The sequence below is a fragment of the Crinia signifera genome, chromosome 7, assembly GCF_055691185.1.
Source record: "Crinia signifera chromosome 7, ASM5569118v1, whole genome shotgun sequence".
Classification (NCBI taxonomy): Eukaryota; Metazoa; Chordata; class Amphibia; order Anura; family Myobatrachidae; genus Crinia; species Crinia signifera.
The window spans coordinates 179,084,075-179,107,532 of NC_139223.1; the positions used below are offsets into that span (position 1 = coordinate 179,084,075).

The 23,458-nt window shown below is 47.8% G+C and overlaps 1 protein-coding gene across 5 annotated transcripts in view; it reads right to left on the bottom strand.

The window, feature by feature from the left end:
* MREG (melanoregulin) overlaps nucleotides 1-23,458 on the bottom strand; it is a 52,745-nt gene that overhangs the window by 14,401 nt on the left and 14,886 nt on the right. For 3 of the 5 annotated variants that reach the window (XM_083154504.1, XM_083154505.1, XM_083154506.1), the window contains one exon: nucleotides 7,725-7,812. In XM_083154504.1, the coding sequence (XP_083010630.1) occupies nucleotides 7,725-7,812 (88 nt within the window). Of the gene's footprint in view, nucleotides 1-7,724; nucleotides 7,813-8,153; nucleotides 8,562-23,458 lie in introns of those variants that run through there. The other 2 variants (XM_083154507.1, XM_083154508.1) reach the window with 2 other exon arrangements.

The window sequence follows — 23,458 nt, forward strand, 5'->3', positions numbered from 1 at the left end:
GATCACCTAGCTGGAGCACAGCTGTAGTCATTACTAACTGTCACATTCCCCAGGTCACCTAGCTGGAGCACAGCTGTAGTCATTACTAAATGTCACATTTCCCAGGTCACCTAGCTGGTGCACAGCTGTAGTCATTACTAACTGTCACATTTTCAAACCTGCTGCATTCATTCCTACTATAGACCCACAGGTTGCCCGAGACACATGAACTGTTGGTAGATCTCGAGGACAGGTTTGGCCGCCCCTGCACTATGGAAATGCCTAATTGTTTCCCAGCTGCACTCACTCAATAAAACTTTGCAGTATACAGTAAAAGTAAATGTTTGATTATATATGTTTATACATCTACTAATTAATGATGACACCGGAGCCTATATAATAAAAGTCTAATAATTCTGGAGGGATTTCATGTGTTGTGCATATGGCCGAGTAATTCAAGTGTTGTGCGCGTCCGAACATTACGGTTATGTTGATCCTTAATCTTGACGGGCTGGTAACTAGCAGCACTGCAATAATGCCAAAACTGATTTGGAATTATTATTTAAACCCAGCCTCTGGCTTATCCGATAGGAGCTGATTGGCTACAGCAAGAGCAGAACATATTGATCCCCAAATATGACATGAAATTATTTGTAGTGATGGAAACCTATCACTACTCAGACTATTCCCTGCAACATCCAATCAGAATGAACCAGTGCGGCTCCCTACTCTGCTGTGACAGAGGCAGCTGTATAAATGGGAACCAGAGAAAATCATTGCAGGGTCCCAACTGGGCGACATTATGTGGTTATACTGCAGAAGTGTCACCTACTTGTAGTCGTTACCTAGTGAAACACAAACACAGCTGGTGTTTGTGCAGGAGTTGATGGAAATTGCTACAGCACACATACAGATTATAGTGTTACCAGCAAAAAACTGTATTGGAGACGTTTCCATTAGTGGTCAGCAAAGACTGAATTAAAAGGATGGTGGAACTGATCAAGCAAGTTGCTTTTCTAATATAATCCTCATGTAATGGTCTTAATTCTGGTCATAAAGGAATCATTCTCACCATTTGCCACACTCACACTGCCAATATAACAGGGCCCATAGATTGCTGGGAGAATTATAGCCAGTAGAATTAGGTCACATAATACAGGACAACAAAAGACTCAGATTCTCAATTATGTCAAATTAGGGAAACATTTAACTTCTTTGGTTGCAAGGTCATAGGTGCAGGGGGTGCAGCTGCTATGGGGCCCAGAGCTGAGAGGGGCCACCTTCCCTGTCACAGTTACATGTGTTATATACAGGGTGTAGCTACCATAGGTGCAGGGAGTGCAGCTGCTATGGGGCCCAGAGCGGAGAGGGGCCACCTTCCCTGTCACAGTTACACGTGTTATATACAGGGGTGTAGCAACCATACAGTAGGTGCAGGGAGTGCAGCTGCTATGGGGCCCAGAACTGAGAGGGGCCACCTTCCCTGTCACAGTTACATGTGTAATATACAGGGGAGTAGCTACCATAGGTGCAGGGAGTGCAGCTGCTATGGGGCCCAGAGCTAAAAGGGGCCACCTTCCCTGTCACAGTTACATGTGTTATATACAGGGGTGTAGCTACCATAGGTGCAGGGGGTACAGCTGCTATGGGGCCCAGAGCTGAGAGGGGCCACCTTCCCTGTCACAGTTACATGTGTTATATACAGGGGTGTAGCTACCATAGGTGCAGGGGGTGCAGCTGTTATGGGGCCCAGAGCTGAGAGGGGCCACCTTCCCTGTCACAGTTACATGTGTTATATACGGGGTGTAGCTACCATAGGTGCAGGGAGTGCAACTGCTATGGGCCCAGAGCTAAGAGAGGCCACCTTCCCTGTCACAGTTACATGTGTTATATACAGGGGTGTAGCTACCATAGGTGCAGGGGGTGCAGCTGCTATGGGGCCAGAGCTGAGAGGGGCCACCTTCCCTGTCACAGTTACATGTGTTATATACAGGGGTGTAGCTACCATAGGTGCAGCTGCTATGGGGCCAGAGCTGAGAGGGGCCACCTTCCCTGTCACAGTTACATGTGTTATATACAGGGGTGTAACTACCATAGGTGCAGGGAGTGCAGCTGCTATGGGGCCCAGAGCTGAGAGGGACCACCTTCCCTGTCACAGTTACATGTGTTATATACAGGGTGTAGCTACCATAGGTGCAGGGAGTGCAGCTGCTATGGGGCCCAGAGCTGAGAGGGGCCACCTTCCCTGTCACAGTTACATATGTTATATACAGGGTGTAGCTACCATAGGTGCAGAGAGTGCAGCTGCTATGGGGCCAGAGCTGAGAGGGGCCACCTTCCCTGTCACAGTTACATGTGTTATATACAGGGGTGTAGCTACCATAGGTGCAGGGCGTGCAGCTGCTATGGGGCCCAGAGCTGAGAGGGGCCACCTTCCCTGTCACAGTTACATGTGTTATATACAGGGTGTAGCTACCATAGGTGCAGGGAGTGCAGCTGCTATGGGGCCAGAGCTGAGAGGGGCCACCTTCCCTGTCACAGTTACATGTGTTATATACAGGGTGTAGCTACCATAGGTGCAGGGAGTGGAGCTGCTATGGGGACCAGTGCTGATAGGGGCCACCTTCCCTGTCACAGTTATATGGGTTATATACATTTTTCACCATTGATGCAAAGGGTCACTTACAAACGTTGGCTTTGGTGTCTACAATTTATATAGTAATACCCTTTCAGCTGCTCATTCCTTTGTGGTATAACGGTATTTGTAGCGCACTATAATATTGCATAACATGAACGGGGGGCACTGTTATGTGATATGATATGAACGGGGGGCACTGTTATGTGATATGATATGAACGGGGGGCACTGTTATGTGATATGATATGAACTGGAGGCACTGTTATGTGATATGATATGAAGTGGAGGCACTGTTATGTGATATGATATGAACGGGGGGCACTGTTATGTGATATGATATGAACGGGGGGCACTGTTATGTGATATGATATGAAGTGGAGGCACTGTTATGTGATATGATATGAAGTGGAGGCACTGTTATGTGATATGATATGAAGTGGAGGCACTGTTATGTGATATGATATGAAGTGGAGGCACTGTTATGTGATATGATATGAACGGGGGGCACTGTTATGTGATATGATATGAACGGGGGGCACTGTTATGTGATATGATATGAAGTGGAGGCACTGTTATGTGATATGATATGAACGGGGGGCACTGTTATGTGATATGATATGAAGTGGAGGCACTGTTATGTGATATGATATGAAGTGGAGGCACTGTTATGTGATATGATATGAAGTGGAGGCACTGTTATGTGATATGATATGAAGTGGAGGCACTGTTATGTGATATGATATGAACTGGAGGCACTGTTATGTGATATGATATGAAGTGGAGGCACTGTTATGTGATATGATATGAACTGGAGGCACTGTTATGTGATATGATATGAAGTGAAGGCACTGTTATGTGATATGATATGAAGTGGAGGCACTGTTGCAGAGAGGTGTCTCTAGAAGCCTTGGGAAAGGGGCACTTTCAGAATGTTGTTATGGGGCCCACACAGTTCTGTCTACACCACAGGTCTTCAACCTGTGGCCCTACAGATTTTGTGGAACTACATGTCCCAGCATGCCCTGAGGTTTTTTGGTATGCTCTTACAGGAAAAAAATGTGGCAATGCATGTTGGAACATGTAGTTTCACAACATCTGGAGGGCCACAGGTTGAAGACCCATGGTCTACACCATTGCCTGCATGCACACTCTGCAATGTGTCTACCCCATATCCAGTTTTTACTTGTGTTCACTTTAAATACACCTTTGTAATGATATTTGAAACCAGTAGGTAAGGGGTCCTTGACTATACTAAATATTAGGCAATTATATATTATTGTTATATTCAAGTTCGTACAAAGTTTTCATTGCTTCAGAACCAGAACAGTGATATATTTCCAAGACAAACATCATATAAATATGTATGGGATCACCTGATTTATAATACAACAATATAAGTGTTTACAGAGGCAGGTTATGAAGGGACATTGCCTACTTTGCTGCCACCTGCAGGCACTTAGGAGGTGTGGCCAGATTGTAAGGTAGGCTGACCAGGGTGTGGCCCCACAATTACATTAGAGTGTGTGTGTGTGTGTGGGTGTGGGTGTGGGTGTGTGGGTGGGTGGGGAGGGGTGAGTGTTGGACAACTTGATTCATCGCAAATCTCGCCATTGGACCGCCCACTTGTACTCTATTTGGACAGCCAAGAGGGAGTGCCTCAAGGGAAAAAAAACTGGTACACTTTCCGGGAGGCCAGGAGCGCCAACAGATTTCCGGGAGCCTCTCGGCCATATCGGGTGGGTAGTAAAGTATGCTCATTGGGTAATACATAGCTACCGGGCACTTACCCCACATCTATTGGTTAATGAACGTTTTGTTGCCGGCTAACTGCATGGGGAAATTTGCTAGTGATTGAAGGTATGCGGTCAACAGGATGACCACAATTGGTCGACACCTTAAAACAGTCGACATTGCTTATGTTGACAGGGACAAAAGTTCAATACAAGCAATAGAAGGACATAGAAAATGGCGACATGAAAAAAGGTCAAAGTGACTTTTTCACTTTTTTCTTTTCAGAACAGGTGTTTTTGTCATATTTAACTATCCACGTGGACAGAGGGAGAATATAATGGGGTGCCAGGTGTAGCGAGGCACCGTGCCACAAACATAGCGAGCCATACAAGGGGGCGTAGTACACAGATACGGTGCCCATGTCGACGTAAGTTGACAGACGCAAAAAGTGAAAAATCCTCACGTTGACATTTTTCCATGTTGACCTGTTCTATGTCAACTTTAGCCATGTTGACCTATGGCACATACCCGTGACTGAATAGCTCCAGATGTTAAATGCGGAGCTACTGTAAGTGTGCAATTGAATCCGCCCAGTAATATATACTCCTTTCCTTTGTCATGGCCTACAGGATACTAGAACAGTTATAAGCCCAATAACCCTAATCTCATGTGACATCCACTACAGCAATATCAGTGATCACTGCCAAATGAGAACATCCACTGCTGCAGGAGGCAATGCACGCAGGCTCTTTGCCTTCTGGACAGTGGAGCTTTGGATGCACAGTCTACAAAAAACCCGGGATTGTAGGAGACGTAGCCGGGAACCAGCTGAGGTTATAGATCTTTAAAAAGAAAAAACGGAGGAATAACCAAATGCCTTTTCCCCTAATTTGACCTATTTACATTTTATCTCATTACAAACTAGCCGTACACAGAGCCCAATCACAAGCCATTGACCCAATCTGCGCTGACATACCGAGCAAGAACGCGGCTTCTTCTATTAACAGAGGAAGATATTCCAAAAATAAAGCTACCAGTGTCGGGGAGGCGATGCTGAGTAACCAGTGCCTGTCCAGCTACTAAGGATTCAGTACAGACTACAGAGCCATTCTCCAGGGGGTGACGTGGAGGGTGCTAGACGCAAAATAAAATCAGGCTGCTCAGCCCAAGTGTCAAAATCACCTTCACATATAAACAGCGTCCTTGTTGCCCGGAGGCATGATAAAGGGGCCCATTTATCAACTAATATATTTGCTGCTAAATCCCCGAAAACACACGTTTTCGGGGGTTAACCGCAAATATTAAGTATCCCCCTAATGTATCACAGGGAACCCCTGCTGCGATCCCCCCCTGCAGCGCCGCCGGCCGCATCCCCCATAGGTTTCTATGGGGGATGCGAAGCTGCTCGATGTATCAACATCGGGCAGCCCGGCTTTGCACCCCTGGGCTATCGCCATTCTGATATGGCGATAGCCCATTGTAGCCTATGGGTGCACATCGCACTGCCCGAGCGACAGTGCGGTCAGCGGGGTTGCGGGGGGGGCAGGGGGGGGGGGGTGTCAGCGCGTAAACGCGCATGCACTGACCCCCCGGCTTTCGGCTCCAGATATCGCAGGGACAGGCTCCTTTCGGAGCCCTGTCCCTGCGCACAGCAGGTCATACATTGGGGTGATATGATCGCATTTTACAATGCGATCCTGGGCGGTAATATTCCGCCTAGATCGCATTGTAAATGCGATCAATGGTAAATGGGGGCCAAAGATTGGTGGCACCCCCACCACAGACAGACAATCCGTAAAATATTTCTATAACTCTTGTTACGTTGCATCAAGTTTATTTACATTATTATTTATTTCAAATTTGAAACAAATACATTGCTTAGCCCAGTGGTTCCCAAACTGTGTGCCTAGGCACCCTGGGGTGCCCCGGGACACTTGCAGGGGTGCCTTGGGTTGATGGACCAAGATCAATTTATATTATTTATGGTCAATGTACCAGGCAAAACCAGTGCTGGTGGCTGCCAATCATAATTATGTGTACAAACAGAAGCAAATCCTGTCCTCACCAGATAACTGTGACCTATACAAACACAATGCACTTCATTTAATATTTTTTTCTGAATTTGTCGATAAGAAGCATTTGGCCTAGGGGTGCCTTGAAAATATTTTGATGCTCTAGGGTGCCGTGATTCAAAAAAGTTTGGGAACCACTGGCTTAGCCATACCCAGGATTACACCCTGTGACCTGTCTCACTGGAGGCAGACACCTTACTGATAAAGCTATTTGCTCCTGCACTGTAATTATGCAGATTTTTACTATGCCAGTTGCAAACCATTGCCATTAGGCGGAGCTATGTAGTATAGTAACGTCATATAGCTAGAATGCGCAGGCTTCCTATGCAGGAGCAAATACCTCCATCAGTAAGGGGTCTGCTTCTAGTGGGACAGATCAGGAGTTCTAATTAGGGGTGTGCACTTGTACATTTGGGTTGGGATCGTCTGGTCTACAGCATGTTGGTCGACAAGCTTTAGGTAGACACTGTTAGGTTGACATGGGGACATGTCAACATGGTTCTAGGTAGACGCAAGCATTAGGTCGACATGGGGTTTTTCACAGAGTCGACAGGGACACAGTTTACAGTGCACCACATCTGCTTGCTGCGCTCGGCACACTATTTTATTCTCCCACCATGCCCTAGTGCTGGGGTAGCCAACCCTAGTCCTCGAGAGCTACCAACAGTGCATGTTTTGCAGGTCTCCTCACAGAATCACAAGTGAGCTAATTAGCTCCATCTGTGTATATTTTAAAATGTGTCAGTGTTTAATGAGTGTAGCTGTGCAGCAGCTAGGTTGTCTGGAAAATGTGAACTGTTGGTAGCTCTCGAGGGCTAGGGTTGGCTACCACTGCCCTAGTGGATGGTAGGGCATGAAATACCGCCTGTCGGCACATGTCGGCTCAAAAAACTGTGAAAAGCCCCATGCCGACCTTTTGACTGTCGACCTAAACCCATGTCGACCTACATTCTGTAGACCCAATGACCGAATCCCTACATTTTTGGGGATTTGTATTTTGGATCTGGATAGGTTTTGCCAAAATTGGGGGGGGGGGGGGGGGGGGGGGAGTACTAATTAAGTCACCTGCATGGCTATCCTTAAAAACATGAACCAATGCAGCGCCTTGCGGACTGACGTTGGGAACCACTGTCCTATGGTTTTTACCTAGGGCACAATTTGTGTGTGTGTGAGAGAGAACACACAAACACCAAACCACAGTTCACCCACAAGTGAAATACACGACTATTGGCAATCCTATTGCTGCGGACTCACAAACAGAACATGTCACGTATTATACCATAAGAAATAAGATAAGGTACTTACTTGACTAAAGGCTGCTTCTCGGGATAGTCCAGGCACCCCACTTTGACACAACACAGGGCACACAGCCAGTCCTTAAAACCCATGGGTTCTGTGACAAAATATAGAAGAATATGCAGTGAGAGGACTAGAGACTACCCTGTGCTACCATCAGCCATTGTACTAGACCACCCTCTCCTCCCCTGCCTGTCTCTATCACACAGCTCCCATATCAGTCTATGGGAAGCTGCAGGCAGCCACACAACAAACACCCAGGAAAGGGGAATACTCTTATTTATGCTGTGCTGGGATTAGGTAGCCTGAGAGAGCAGGACAAGCAGCACAGGATATGGGTGTAGGATGCAGCATACCCTAACATGTGGTCTATGCAGTCAGCTGGTGTAAGAGGCGTCCCGGGGACATAGACATTATTAATGTGAGTAAATACTGTACTTTGCCTTCAGTGATCACTGGCCTGCTGCTACCTGCAGCTCTACAGTATATTCCCGGCTGGCTGTGCAGGACATCGCTGGGATATGGATGCTGGATATTGTATCAGTGGCTCTCCTGGAGAACTTTGCTTTGTTTCAACTTGTTTTGCAACTTTGAGAACCGGTATTATGTGTGTTACTTGTGTAATGCACCAATTCTGTCCCAGTCTATGTAACAAGTAACATGAATATTCAGTGGGGGAGGATTTCAGCACTGGGGTTGTAAGAGCAGTGATTGCAGCTGGCTTGTGTAACGAGCTTCCACAATAATCACACACTCTGCCTTCAGAAGCAGCACTGAGCTGCTGGTCGGACTAATGAGCTGCATTACCATCACAGAACCTTGTTTGGAAGCCTGAATAAATTGAATTCTGATAATTAGATCATACTTGCCTACTTTTGAAAACTAGTTTCAGGGAGATTATAGTTGGTAGTAGAATTTTGCACAGAGTCCCAATGAGGGGGCGTGTCATATAGTTCCATATAGGGAGAGATTATGAAAAGAGATTGTGAATGCGGCACCTAGAAGCGTGGGTATGTACTGCCACATCTGAGAGGAATCTTTTATTATGACTTGTATCCAAATGTAGATGAGCCCCAAAAAATGTAATGTGGACTAGGTGAAATGAGGGAGATTGCTGTTATGTCAGGTGGTCTCCTGCAGGAGGGGAGGTAACTATGATGTTACAGTGTAATGTGGGCTAGGTGACATGAGGGAGATTACTAGACTAATGAGGGAGAGAGGGAGATTGCTGCTATGTCAGGGAGACTCCTGCAGAATGTAGGAGGGGAGGTAACTATGATGTAACACTGTAATGTGGGCTAGGTGACATGAGGGAGATTGCTAGACTAATGAGGGAGATTGCTACTATGTCAGGGAGTCTCCTGTAGAATGTAGGAGGGGAGATTACTATGATGTAACAGTGTAATGTGGGCTAGGTGACATGAGGAGATTGCTAGACTAATGAGGGAGAGAGGGAGATTGCTTCTATGTCAGGGAGTCTCCTGCAGAATGCAGGAGGGGAGGTAACTATGATGTAACAGTGTAATGTGGGCTAGGTGACATGAGGGAGATTGCTAGACTAATGAGGGAGAGAGGGAGATTGCTGCTATGTCAGGGAGTCTCCTGCAGAATGCAGGAGGGGAGGTAACTATGATGTAACAGTGTAATGTGGGCTAGGTGACATGAGGGAGATTGCTAGACTAATGAGGGAGAGAGGGAGATTGCTGTTATTTCAGGGAGTCTCCTGCAGAATGCAGGAGGGGAGGTAACTATGATGTAACAGTGTAATGTGGGCTAGGTGACATGAGGGAGATTGCTAGGCTAATGAGGGAGAGAGGGAGATTGCTGATATGTCAGGGAGTCTCCTGCAGAATGCAGGAGGGGAGGTAACTATGATGTAATAGTGTAATGTGGGCTAGGTGACATGAGGGAGATTGCTAGACTAATGAGGGAGAGAGGGAGATTGCTGCTATGTCAGGGAGTCTCCTGCAGAATGCAGGAGGGGAGGTAACTATGATGTAACAGTGTAATGTGGGCTAGGTGACATGAGGGAGATTGCTAGACTAATGAGGGAGAGAGGGAGATTGCTGTTATTTCAGGGAGTCTCCTACAGAATGCAGGAGGGGAGGTAACTATGATGTAACAGTGTAATGTGGGCTAGGTGACATGAGGGAGATTGCTAGGCTAATGAGGGAGAGAGGGAGATTGCTGATATGTCAGGGAGTCTCCTGCAGAATGCAGGAGGGGAGGTAACTATGATGTAACAGTGTAATGTGGGCTAGGTGACATGAGGGAGATTGCTAGACTAATGAGGGAGAGCGGGAGATTGCTGCTATGTCAGGGAGTCTCCAGTAGAATACAGGAGGGGAGATTACTATGATGTAACAGTGTAATGTGGGCTAGGTGACGAGGGAGATTGCTAGACTAATGAGGGAGAGCGGGAGATTGCTGCTATGTCAGGGAGTCTCCTGTAGAATGCAGGGGGGGGGAGGTAACTATGATGTAACAGTGTAATGTGGGCTAGGTGACTAGGGAGATTGCTATACTAATGAGGGAGAGCGGGAGATTGCTGCTATGTCAGGGAGTCTCCTGTAGAATGCAGGAGGGGAGGCAGCTATGATGTAACAGTGTAATGTGGGCTAGGGGACATGAGGGAGATTGCTAGACTAATGAGGGAGAGAGGGAGATTGCTGCTATGTCAGGGAGTCTCCTGCAGAATGCAGGAGGGGAGGTAACTATGTTGTAACAGTGTAATGTGGGCTAGGTGACATGGGGGAGATTGCTAGACTAATGAGGGAGAGCGGGAGATTGCTGCTATGTCAGGGAGTCTCCTATAGAATGCAGGAGGGGAGGTAACTATGATGTAACAGTGTAATGTGGGCTAGGTGACGAGGGAGATTGCTAGACTAATGAGGGAGAGCGGGAGATTGCTTTTATGTCAGGGAGTCTCCTGTAGAATGCAGGAGGGGAGGCAGCTATGATGTAACAGTGTAATGTGGGCTAGGGGACATGAGGGAGATTGCTAGACTAATGAGGGAGAACGGGAGATTGCTGTTATGTCAGGGAGTCTCCTGCAGAATGCAGGAGGGGAGGTAACTATGTTGTAACAGTGTAATGTGGGCTAGGTGACATGAGGGAGATTGCTAGACTAATGAGGGAGAGAGGTAGATTGCTGCTATGTCAGGGAGTCTCCTGTAGAATGCAGGGGGGGAGGTAACTATGATGTAACAGTGTAATGTGGGCTAGGTGACATGGGGGAGATTGCTAGACTAATGAGGGAGAGAGGGAGATTGCTGCTATGTCAGGGAGTCTCCTGTAGAATGCAGGGGGGAGGTAACTATGATGTAACAGTGTAATGTGGGCTAGGTGACATGAGGGAGATTGCTGGACTAATGAGGGAGAGCGGAAGATTGCTGCTATGTCAGGGAGTCTCCTATAGAATGCGGGAGGGGAGGTAACTATGATGTAACAGTGTAATGTGGGCTAGGTGACGAGGGAGATTGCTAGACTAATGAGGGAGAGCGGGAGATTGCTGCTATGTCAGGGAGTCTCCTGTAGAATGCAGGAGGGGAGGCAGCTATGATGTAACAGTGTAATGTGGGCTAGGGGACATGAGGGAGATTGCTAGACTAATGAGGGAGAGCAGGAGATTGCTGTTATGTCAGGGAGTCTCCTGCAGAATGCAGGAGGGGAGGTAACTATGTTGTAACAGTGTAATGTAGGCTAGGTGACATGAGGGAGATTGCTAGTCTATTGAGGGAGAGAGGGAGATTGCTGCTATGTCAGGGAGTCTCCTGTAGAATGCAGGGGGGGAGGTAACTATGATGTAACAGTGTAATGTGGGCTAGGTGACATGGGGGAGATTGCTAGACTAATGAGGGAGAGAGGGAGATTGCTGCTATGTCAGGGAGTCTCCTGTAGAGTGCAGGAGGGGAGGTAACTATGATGTAACAGTGTAATGTGGGCTAGGTGACATGAGGGAGATTGCTGGACTAATGAGGGAGAGCGGGAGATTGCTGCTATGTCAGGGAGTCTCCTGTAGAATGCAGGAGGGGAGGTAACTATGATATAACAGTGTAATGTGGGCTAGGTGACATGAGGGAGATTGCTAGACTAATGAGGGAGAGAGGGAGATTGCTGCTATGTCAGGGAGTCTCCTGTAGAATGCAGGAGGGGAGGTAACTATGATGTAACAGTGTAATGTGGGCTAGGGGACATGAGGGAGATTGCTAGACTAATGAGGGAGAGCGGGAGATTGCTGCTATGTCAGGGAGTCTCCTGTAGAATGCAGGAGGGGAGGTAACTATGATGTAACAGTGTAATGTAGGCTAGGTGACATGAGGGAGATTGCTAGACTAATGAGGGAGAGAGGGAGATTGCTGCTATGTCAGGGAGTCTCCTGTAGAATGCAGGAGGGGAGGTAACTATGATGTTACAGTGTAATGTGGGCTAGGTGACATGAGGGAGATTGCTAGACTAATGAGGGAGAGAGGGAGATTGCTGCTATGTCAGGGAGTCTCCTGTAGAATGCAGTAGGGGAGGTAACTATGATCTAACAGTGTAATGTGGGCTAGGTGACATGAGGGAGATTGCTAGACTAATGAGGGAGAGCAGGAGATTGCTGCTATGTCAGGGAGTCTCCTGTAGAATGCAGGGGGGGAGGTAACTATGATGTAACAGTGTAATGTGGGCTAGGTGACATAAGGGAGATTGCTAGACTAATGAGGGAGAGAGGGAGATTGCTGCTATGTCAGGGAGTCTCCTGTAGAATGCAGGGGGGGAGGTAACTATGATGTAACAGTGTAATGTGGGCTAGGTGACATGAGGGAGATTGCTAGACTAATGAGGGAGAGAGGGAGATTGCTGCTATGTCAGGGAGTCTCCTGTAGAATGCTGGAGGGGAGATAACTATGATGTAACAATGTAATGTGGGCTAGGGGACATGAGGGAGATTGCTGGACTAATGAGGGAGAGCGGGGGATTGCTGCTATGTCAGGGAGTCTCCTGTAGAATGCAGGAGGGGAGGCAGCTATGATGTAACAGTGTAATGCGGGCTAGGTGACATGAGGGAGATTGCTAGACTAATGAGGGAGAGAGGGAGATTGCTGCTATGTCAGGGAGTCTCCTGCAGAATGCAGGAGGGCAGGTAACTATGATGTAACAGTGTAATGTGGGCTAGGTGACATGGGGGAGATTGCTAGACTAATGAGGGAGAGAGGGAGGTTGCTGCTATGTCAGGGAGTCTCCTGTAGAATGCTGGAGGGGAGATAACTATGATGTAACAGTGTAATGTGGGCTAGGTGACATGGGGGAGATTGCTAGACTAATGAGGGAGAGCGGGAGATTGCTGCTATGTCAGGGAGTCTCCTGTAGAATGCAGGAGGGGAGGTAACTATGAATTAGATATGTCAAGCTGGAAAACATTTATTTCAGGATGGGAATGGGTCATAGGGTAGACACTGTGAAGGTCGACAGAGTCAGAATGTCAACAGAAGCAGAAGGTTGACAGTGAAGCCGGGGATTGGCTCCTGCAGAGCTGCCAGTCTTCGGCATAGGAATGAACATCGCATTATGATGTTGTTTGCGAGCGGTCCCACCCCCTTTGTGGCCAGGCAGCATTGCTTCTGCGCCCCCCTCAGCCATCCACGCTAGAGACGTTTGCACATGTGCAATAAAGGTATTTTTTTGCTGATGCGCAATTCATATAAATATTTTTATATCGATTTCCTTGACCATCGCATTGAGAGCTTTGATGTCGGATGCCCAGCCATCATGTGATGGTGGGCTCCCAGTGTCTATCCCTACTTCAGAGCTTCCTGCTTCTGTGAACCCGATGCTGTAAAGTGAGTTGCTGCTTTACAGCATTAGTTTACTGCACCAGGAGGTCCACCAATCAGTGAAAGCTGAGTATCATTTTTTATTTAATTTGGATATTTTTTTTCTTTTACATAATGACCGGTGTAACAAGTATGGGAAATGTGATCTGGTTACTTTAAAAAAAATTGCGAATGAAGGGGTTTGGAGCAGGTTTTTCATGAAATACCCTTTCAATACATCCAGGTCAGTGGCGTAACTATAATTTGAGCGCCCCCTTCTCCTCCTGCCGATAATAAAGCAGCCCATGCTCCCCCCCCCCCTCATCCCACACAGATTTACCTGCATTCGCTGCGGTGGTCCCGGCTCCCCTCCTGGCTTCATTCTGATGCTATGAAGAACGGACCATCACAAAATGTCCGCCCCCATACAGCAGACAGTTTCAGAGAACTGTCTGCTATATGGGGGTGGACATTTTATGATGGTCCGTCTCCATAGCATCAGAATGAAGCCAGGAGGGGAGCCGGGACCACCGCAGCGAATGCAGGTAAAGCTTCGGGGGATGGGGGCAGGGCCGTCGTAAAGCTTCTAAGCACCCTAGGCAAAACTTCAACCTACTGCCCCCCCCCCCATACTGCCACCAATAACCATTTTCCAACCCCTTAATGCAGGGTCTTCAACCCGTGGCCCGCGGGCCACGAGTGGCCCGCCGACTTGTTTTTACTGGCCCGCCAGTCAAAAGATTCTTGCTGTATAAAAAAAATAAAAATCCTTCCGCGCTGTCCTCTTAGCAGAGGGACGCGGCGGAGGATGCTGCTGGGTGACGTTGAGGCTGGGGCCGGCGGGACTGTGTGCAGACATGCGCATTGTCTACTTCCTGACGCCGCGCACACGTCCCGCCCGCGCCCTTCCAGACAGCCGGGAGGAGACTGACAACTGCCGCCAGCCGCGCACTGCACCTCAGCACCTGTCCCTTCTTAGCAGCAAAGACAGACACCGCCAGCAGCAGCAGCAGCCCTCTGCAAGGGACACTGAGGCAGGTGCCTCAGGAGAGGGTGAGCTGTCTGTTTTTAGAATTGTTTTGTTGAAGGTGGGGGTGAGGGTGAGGTGAGCTGGCTAGGGTGAGGGTAAGGTGAGCTGGCTAGGGTGAGGGTGAGGTGAGCTGGCTTAGAAGGCTGCATTTAGAAATGTTTTTTTTTTGGGGGGGGGGGTGTGAGGTGACCTGGTTGCATTTAGAAATCTTTTGGGGGTGCTGACTATGGGGGAGGGGGGCTGGCAGTGCAATGTGGCCCTGTGTATGGGGAGAGTGCTGACTATGGGGGAGGGGGTGCTGGCAGTGCAATGTGGCCCTGTGTATGGGAGGGTACTGACTATGGGGGAGGGGGGCTGGCAGTACAATGTGGTGCTGACTAATACTACTTTCAGACCGCAAATGCCGTGTCGCACACGGGATTAGGACACGGGTCCCATCCCCAAAGCAACACGGCAATGCGGTCTGAAAGTTCCGACACCGACACGGCATATTGCAGTGTCGGTGACGTCACTTGGGGCGGTGCTGGGCGGCGGCGCGTCATCGGGGGCTCGGGAGGAGGCAGTACTTGGAGCTGACAGTGCTGCCTCCTCCATACTGTGAACGGGACACGGGTCACTCGACTCAGGCACCCGTTCACACCGCAGTTGACACGGGTCATAGCCGTGTTCAACCCTGGTCAATACCAGGGTTGAATAGCCGTGTTGCTCGACCCGTGTTGCCCTTTTCAGACCGCACCGTGACCCGTGTTTAGGCCCCGCGAACACGGCAATATGCCGTGTTCGGAGTGCGGTCTGAAAGCGGTATAAGGGAGGGCTGGCATGCTGTGCAATGCAGTGCTGACTATGGAGGGTAATACTAGGACATTTTGTGAGGGACACTACTGGTGGCATTTTATGAAGGACACTACTGGTGGCATTTTGTGAGAGGCACTGCTGGGGGCATCATATGCATAAGCAGGAGTATTGGGGGCCTTATAGTGCAAGGTGCAATGGGCATCATGGTGCGAGGCATGATGTGCAATGGGCATCACGGTGTGTGGCATAATGTGCAATGAGCATCATGGTGTTATGGGCCTTCATGTTTAGATGTCACTGTGTGGCATTTAGACAGCCAACTTAAGCATGGAAGGACAACAACTATTCCTGCGGTAACCAATGTCTGGCCATGCAGGTCGCAAAAATGAGGTGTCAGGTAATTTTTTTTCCTGCTAGTTCACACTCTTAGAATTAGACCACGTCCCTTATAATTAGGCCACACTCCTTTTTGGGAGCGCGCGCCGTAGGCGCGCGCAATTTCTTAAATACCAAGTTATGTATGGGGGGCTGCATTTTTATTCTGTTTGCACTGGGACCCTTATTGTTTAGAAATAACCCTGGTGCAGACTATATATTGGGGGCAGGGTTTATGTGTATGGGCAGCTGTGCCAACTATCTATGCGGGGGCTGTGCTGTCTATCTATTAAGAGCTGTGCTAAATACCACAGTAGAGCTTAGTGGCCCTCGGGCATCGTTGAATTTTTTAATGTGGCCCACACTGTCTTAAAGGTTGAAGACCCCTGCCTTAATGCATACTTGCCTAACATTATGGAATGGCAGGTATCCTCCCAAAAATGTGGTGATCCACCCAGCCCCCCAGGAAGGTGGGTAAAACCCCTGCTTTCCCTGGAGGCCTCAGCACCCTCCATATACCACACATACAGTAACAGAGTACAGGAAGAGAGGGCAGTAACGTAGGGGAGGATGCCTCAAGAGAAAGTATGGAGGTGAGGTCTTAGAGGTTCCACAGCAGCCACCTGCATTATGTACAACAAGGATCCTCATAGACATCACTGATTTTTTGATAGGCAGACTTGGTGGCGCCCCCTAGATCCTGGCGCCCTTGGCAGCTGCCTAAAGCTGCCTAGTGGTAGTGCCGGAGCTGGATGGGGGGCATTACAATAGCCTCACAGCCCCCCCGGCACCCGCACTTACACAGCGCCTCCCCGCGACCGTTGTGGGGGCTGTGGTGCTTTTGTAATGCCCCCCATCCAGGTGATACTAAAATCATGTGAAAACAGCTTTTATCATGTTATTTTAGTCAAAAATAATGTTAACCCTTTCAGTACCAAGTGTTTAAAAAAATTAAAATTAGGTGTCAAAATTGCCAAGAAAAGGTTTTTCTTCATTATAATGACCTGTAATGGTTCCCTTATATAGGAAAAATAATCTTTTTTTTTTTTACGCACAACATTGTTTATTTTAATTTCTATAACAAATGTGAGCGACACCGGCATTTCTAGTGGATATTTTGCACATCTCTCACAGATGTCAGTACTCAAATGGTTAATAAATAAGCCCCTATGTAAGCCCTCATTATGGTACGAAGCAGGTTCTCAAACTCTGTCCCCAGGACCCCACACAGTTCATGTTTTCCGGGTCACCCGGCAGGTGCACCGGTGCCTTCATTACTCTTTGACACATTTTAAGAGATCCACAGGTGGAGCTAATTATTGCACATGTGATTATGGGGGTTATTCTAGTTCATTCTTTCTGACAAAATCCTTCTTAGATGGACAAAACCATGTGCACTGCGGGTGGGGCAGATGTAACTTGTGCAGAGAGAATTAGATTTGGGTGGGGTTTTTCTTCAAAGTGAGATCTATATTGCAGTGTAAAATAAAGCAGTCAGTATTTTCCCTGCACAGAAACAAAATAACTCACCCAAATCTAATTCTATCTGCACATGTTACATCTTCCCCTTGCAGTGCACATGGTTTTGTCCATCTAAGAAGGATTTTGTCAGAAAGAATGAACTAGAATAAACCCCTATGTGAGGAGACCTGCAAAGCGTGCCCTGCATTGGGGTTTGAGAACCTGTAGACGAGATAGTAAATAGGTCGACCCCAAATGTCAAAAGATCAATATGAAAATTGTCAACGGGATGAAAAGGTCAATATGGTAATGATCAGTGCTGGGTAAGATGTCTTACATCAATGTTCTTTTGTCCTCAATGTCCACTTTAATCTTTATAGATGAAAAATGGGATAATATGAATATGAAAGAATGACGTTACTTATTAATAAAAAGGAGAGTTTTTTTTATTCCAAGAAGGATATTTAATATAAAAAAATCTTGTATATTGCTAGCAATATATTGCTGAGCAATACAGTACATTGCTCAGTCTGTCCTTTCCATCAGTGACCACAGATGGTCGCTAATGAAAAGGAACCTCTGCCGGGGGAGCCGCAGAGGTAATCAGCTGGTCGCAGGAGCAAGCTCCTGCCACCAGCGATTAGAATGGGGATGAAAACGGGAGCGCGCAATCGCCGGGGCACTCTACCATCACTGGCAATATGGTCGCCAGCGACCATATTTCCAGCAATTATAGCCCATATCGCTGCCGTGTGTACACAGCTTAAGTGCAAGTGGAAGGGCATTCCATAGGGTGGGTGCTGCCTGACAAAAATCCTGCAAGTGTAAATGGGAGCAAGTAATGAGTGTGGATGAGAGACGCAGATCTTGTGCAGAGCAGAGAGGTCGAGTAGAAGTATTTTATATTGAATGCAGTAATATACAGGCAACCAATGGGGGGACTGACAGAGCGGATCAGCAGACGATGAGCGTCCAGCCAGGAAGATCAGCCTCGCGGCTGCATTCAGAATGAATTGTAGCGGTGAGAGTCTTTCCTCACCACTACATGTGATCATTAGGGAGACTCAATTCAGGTCAAAAGTCAACACGTCGACAATGGACTATGCACCAGGTCAACACATTCAAACGCTCAACATGAAAAATGTTTTCACGATTTTTTACAAACTTGTTCATTCTTTACCATCTCGCAGATTTGGGGGGGGGGGGGGGGGGTATATAATAGTGTGAGCGGCACTGTGCCCAAAACATGATAGGGGATGCAGTACATACGGTGTCCATGTCGACCAATGTCGACATAGGCTCCAAATAGTTCATGAAAAACTCATATCGTCCTTTCAGCGTCAACCTTTTCACCATGTCAACCTGCTGCATGTCAACCTTTTTATGTGTCGACCTTTTGCCTGTCGACCAATAGTGACTGTGGACCTTAATTGTGTTGACTCTATGACCCATGCCCTATAGATAAACCTTTAAAAATACTGTCACATGAATAAAGCAGGGCGTACACATTGACAACATACTGTGCTCCCAACTGTCCTTGTTGAATTGTAGATAAGGGGAGCAGGGACCAAAAGAGGGAACCATACATCTGCGGGACCGATCCCATACCTCCCAACTTCGGTAGCTCAGCAGGCGGGACGCTGCTACTGAAATTTTCGGGGGGCGTGGCCTATAATTGCGACTCTCCCGTGAGGCCACGCCCCCATTTTGCCGCTATGGGGGCATGACCCAGAGGCTCTGTGAGCCTCTAGCCATGCCCCCAGCCCCCTGGCTGCGGGAATAGACGCTGTGCGCATGCGCACAGCGTTTATTCCCCGCTGCTTAGCAGCTGACAGGGGGGACTCCCAACAGCCACCCCACACCGCGGGAGACTGCCGCTCGCGGGTGGGACAGCGGGACAGGCCCTGACAATCGGGACTGTCCCGCTAAAATCGGGACTGTTGGGAGGTATGCGATCCTCCGATCCGCCGGTCGGGGGAGCTGAGAAATTAACCCTTTGAGTGCCAGCATCTCTGTGAGAGATGCGCAAAACATCTGCTGAACATGGAAGCGCCGCTCACATTTGTTATATTAATTTTAAAAAATCAATTCGGTACTTATGTAGTATCTGGGCGCCCGATTTTGTGATTGTATGCCTTACCTTAAGGCATACAATCAGATGCAATCCGATGCGATTTTCCATAGGATTCAATGTTAACAAGGTCCTGTTCATTTCCCACTATCCAAGTGGGCATAGAGTTGATTTTATATAGCGTGGCGAGCGCAGCCACCGAGCCCGGAGCGTGGGGACACGGAAAACATTTTAAGTAATCCGCGGCCGCTCGCCACGCTTGGGGCTCGGTGGCTGCGCTCGCCACTATATATAAAATCAACTCTATGCCCACTTGGATAGTGGGAAATGAACAGGACCTTGTTAACATTGAATCCTATGGAAAATCGCATCGAATCACATCGGATTGCATGTAATTTCGATGCGATTTTCCGACCCGATCTTAAAATCGGGCGCCCAGATACTACATAAGTACCAAAATTTGTTAAAAAAAGATTCTATTTCCTATATAAGGGAACATTACAGTTCATTATGATGAAGATAAATGTGTCCTTGGCAGTTTTCACACCTATTTTGACACTCAAAGGGTTAAGCATGTTAAAAATGCCTTATTCCCTGATCCCCGCTGCGAACGGGGGGGGGGGGGGGGGGGGATCCAAGATGCAGGATTGCACAGAAGCGGGGCAGCAATTACAATAATCACCCGGCTCTTGGTGCATTATTTTACATAGAAATATAGAATTTGACGGCAGATAAGAACCATTTGGCCCATCTAGTCTGCCCCTTATTTACCCTTCAGGTAATCTCAACCCTTTTTAATCCTTATTTCTGTGTAAGGATATTCATATGCCTATCCCAAGAATGTTTAAATTGTTCTACTGTCTTAGCCTCTACCACCTCTGATGGGAGGCTATTCCACTTATCCACTACCCTTTCTGTGAAGTAATTCTTTCTAACATTTCCCCTGAACCTACCTCCCTCCAGTGTCAGTGCATGTCCTCGTGTTCTATTACTTCCTTTCCTTTGAAGAATGTCTCCCCCCTGTACCTTGGTAAAGCCCTTGATATATTTGAAGATTTCTATCATGTCCCCCCTTTCCCTTCTCTGCTCCAAACTATACATATTTTACATACTTGCCGACTTTTCATCTCCCCTTTGCGGGAGACCAGGGAGAGGGCAGCTAATTAGGGGGCGTGGGAGCTCTCAAATGTAATTTGGATAGCTCCGCCCATGGCCCTGCCCCATTTACGGCACAAAAATGGGGCGTGGCTATCCAAATTACATTTTGAGATGGTAGTGGTACCGTAGCACTTTTTTAAAGGAAGGAACCCAATTAAAGGAAAAATAGTGGGGAGCAGAGGGAGAGAAGCAGGAGGGAAGCACGAAGCAGCCAGCCGCTATCTTACCATCTCATCTGCGGCGCTGCCTTATGCTGCTTGTGCCGCTCCCTCTGCTGCTCCTGCTCCGATGGCTGCCCCCTGCTGCGCTGCCGCTGTAGGCAGTATAGACACTGCTGACAGATCCCCGGCCGGACAGCCGTGGCGTCTGCCTCGGCACTTTGTGATTTGCGCATGCGCAGTCACTTTTTATTTTTTAAATTTTTTTGCCAGACGGACTAAAAAAACGGGAGGATCGCACACATTACCGGGAGACCGGGAGAAAGGAACAAAAACCGGGATACTCCCACTAAATGCGGGAGTGTCGGCAACCCTGATATTTTAGTCTTTCCTGGTAAGTTTTGTGATGTAGGCCATGCACCATGTTAGTTGTCCTTCTTTGTACACTCTCCAATGTATTTATATCCTTCTGAAGATATGGTCTCCAGAACTGGACACAGTATTCCAGATGAGGTCGTACCCATGCATACCTCCCAACTTCTGTGTTGGTGAAATAGGGACACTCGCCCGCATGAAGGCGCGGCTTATGCTAATTAGCCACAACCTCATTTTTATACGAGAATAGGGGACAATGCCTGCCGCGGGTGGGACAGCGGGACAGGACCCGAAAATCGCGACTGTCCCGCTGTAATCGTGACAGTTGGGAGGGTATGCCAATGACCTATAATGTGGCATTGTTACGTATTTCTTTCTGCTACTGATTCCTCTCCCTATGCAACCAAGCATCTGACTGGAATGCAGTCAAAATCCCGACAGGGTTAAAATCCCCACAGGGTCAAAATTCCGAATGGGTCCAAATACCGACAAGGACAAAATCCCGACATTTAAAATCCCGACAGGGTCAAAATCCCGACATATAGAATGTACAGGTGAAACAGTCTACATGACTTTCAGTTGACAGGTGCGAGGTCGATATGTGCTGAAAGGCGATATTTCATGCCCTACCATCCACTAGGGCGTCGTGGGAGAATAAAATAGTGTGCCGAGCGCAGCGAAGCACCGTGCCGAAGCATCGCGAGCGAAGCGAGCAATACGAGGGGCTGCGGTTCACTTCCAACGGTGTCCATGTCGACTGTGTCGACATACAGGATCCAAAACTGTTTTTTTGACCCGGAAGTTGTTTAATTTAAGATATTCCACTATTCTTTTTTTTTTTAATAGTGTTTCCATTAATTTCCCTACTACTGATGTAAGGCTCACTGGTCTGTAGTTACTTGCTTCTTCTTTGCTTCCGCTTTTGTAACTAACATGTCCTTAGCACATTGGCATGTTACCTAAGAAGTGCTTGTATGCCCAGGGACATATACAGCGTACAGTACAAAGCATATCTGTAGATGTACCTGTAATTTCTGGAAAAATCAGCTCTGTTGAAGCGTCCTCAGGTTTCATAGAACTCTTACAACATATAAATAGAAAAATGCAAGCTACATAATGATGGACAGGCAGAGGACACCTTCACAGATACACACCCACAATTCCCTTCCAGCGACGCTCGTACAGTATGACACTGCGGATTTGTCTTAAGGATACAACATATCTGACTATTAAAGGTATATGTTACTGTATGTTTAATTTAGACCTTTATTATAGGGTTATGATATAGCGCAGTGATGGCTAACCTTAACACTCTAGCCGTTGTTGAACTACACATCCAAGCATGCCCTGCTACAGTCTTACTATTTGGCCATGTTACAACTGATGCAGTGCATGCTGGGATGTGTAGTTCAACAACAGCTGGAGTGTCAAGGTTAGCCATCACTGCAGTGCCGTAACTATAATTTGAGCACCCTCCCCCCCGCCGATAATAAAGCAGCCCCCCCCCCCCCTGGCCGCCCATGACCCCCCACCCCCGCTGTGGGGTCCCGATTCACCTCCTGGCTTCATTCTGATGCTATGAAGAACGGACCATCACAAAATGTCCGCCCCCATACAGCAGACCGTTTCAGAGAACTGTCTTCTATATGGGGGCAGACATTTTATGATGGTCCGTCTCCATAGCATCAGATTGAAGCCAGGAGGGGAGCCGGGACCACCGCAGCGAATACAGGTAAAGCTGCGGGGGATGGGGGGGGGGGGGCATTACAATAGCACCGCAGCCCCCCAGCCCCCGCACTTGCACAGCGCCTTCCCGCGACCATGGGGGCTGCGGTGCTATTGTTACGCCACTGCATCACTGGTATAGCGGATCAAAGCTGTCTAGATCAACCATTTTATGGTCTGCCACCCTTATTCGAACCCGTCTAGTTAGATGTGGTCGACGGTAACATGATCAACATAAGTGTGGTCGACAGTCCCATGGTCGACATGAGTTTTTTGGTGCTGAATGTCACAGGGGTCCCCGTAGACTCTGTATAAGAGCAGAGTAGTGTCCCCCGCTCATGCTTCGGGCACGGTACCTCGCTACATTCGGCACACTATTATAATCTCACTCTCTGTCCACTTGGGTAGTAAAGTATGAAGTTTCGAGGAGAAGGGGTGGATCGTCACAAGCAAAAAACATGTATTATTGTAGAATTTGTAGAAGAAATATATCTGGTGTACCAACATTGGACCAATACGTGGTCGTAATTGACACTGGTTCTATGTTGGTGGTGCTCCCAAAAGGTTCAGCGGTGAAGCTGTTTGAGAAGAGGTTGTCCAGAGAGAGGACAAAAAGGAAGAACGATGTGGGTTTTTGGGGCACTCTTTACAAATAATGGACTGGGTGAATAATGATTAGATTAATACATAACTTTTAATGATATATAATTAAAATATATGAGCGTCTAAGTAAGGCGTGAATGGTTACAAGTAATTCACACAAAATGTTAAGAGGATGATTCGCGAATCTTAAAGTTAAA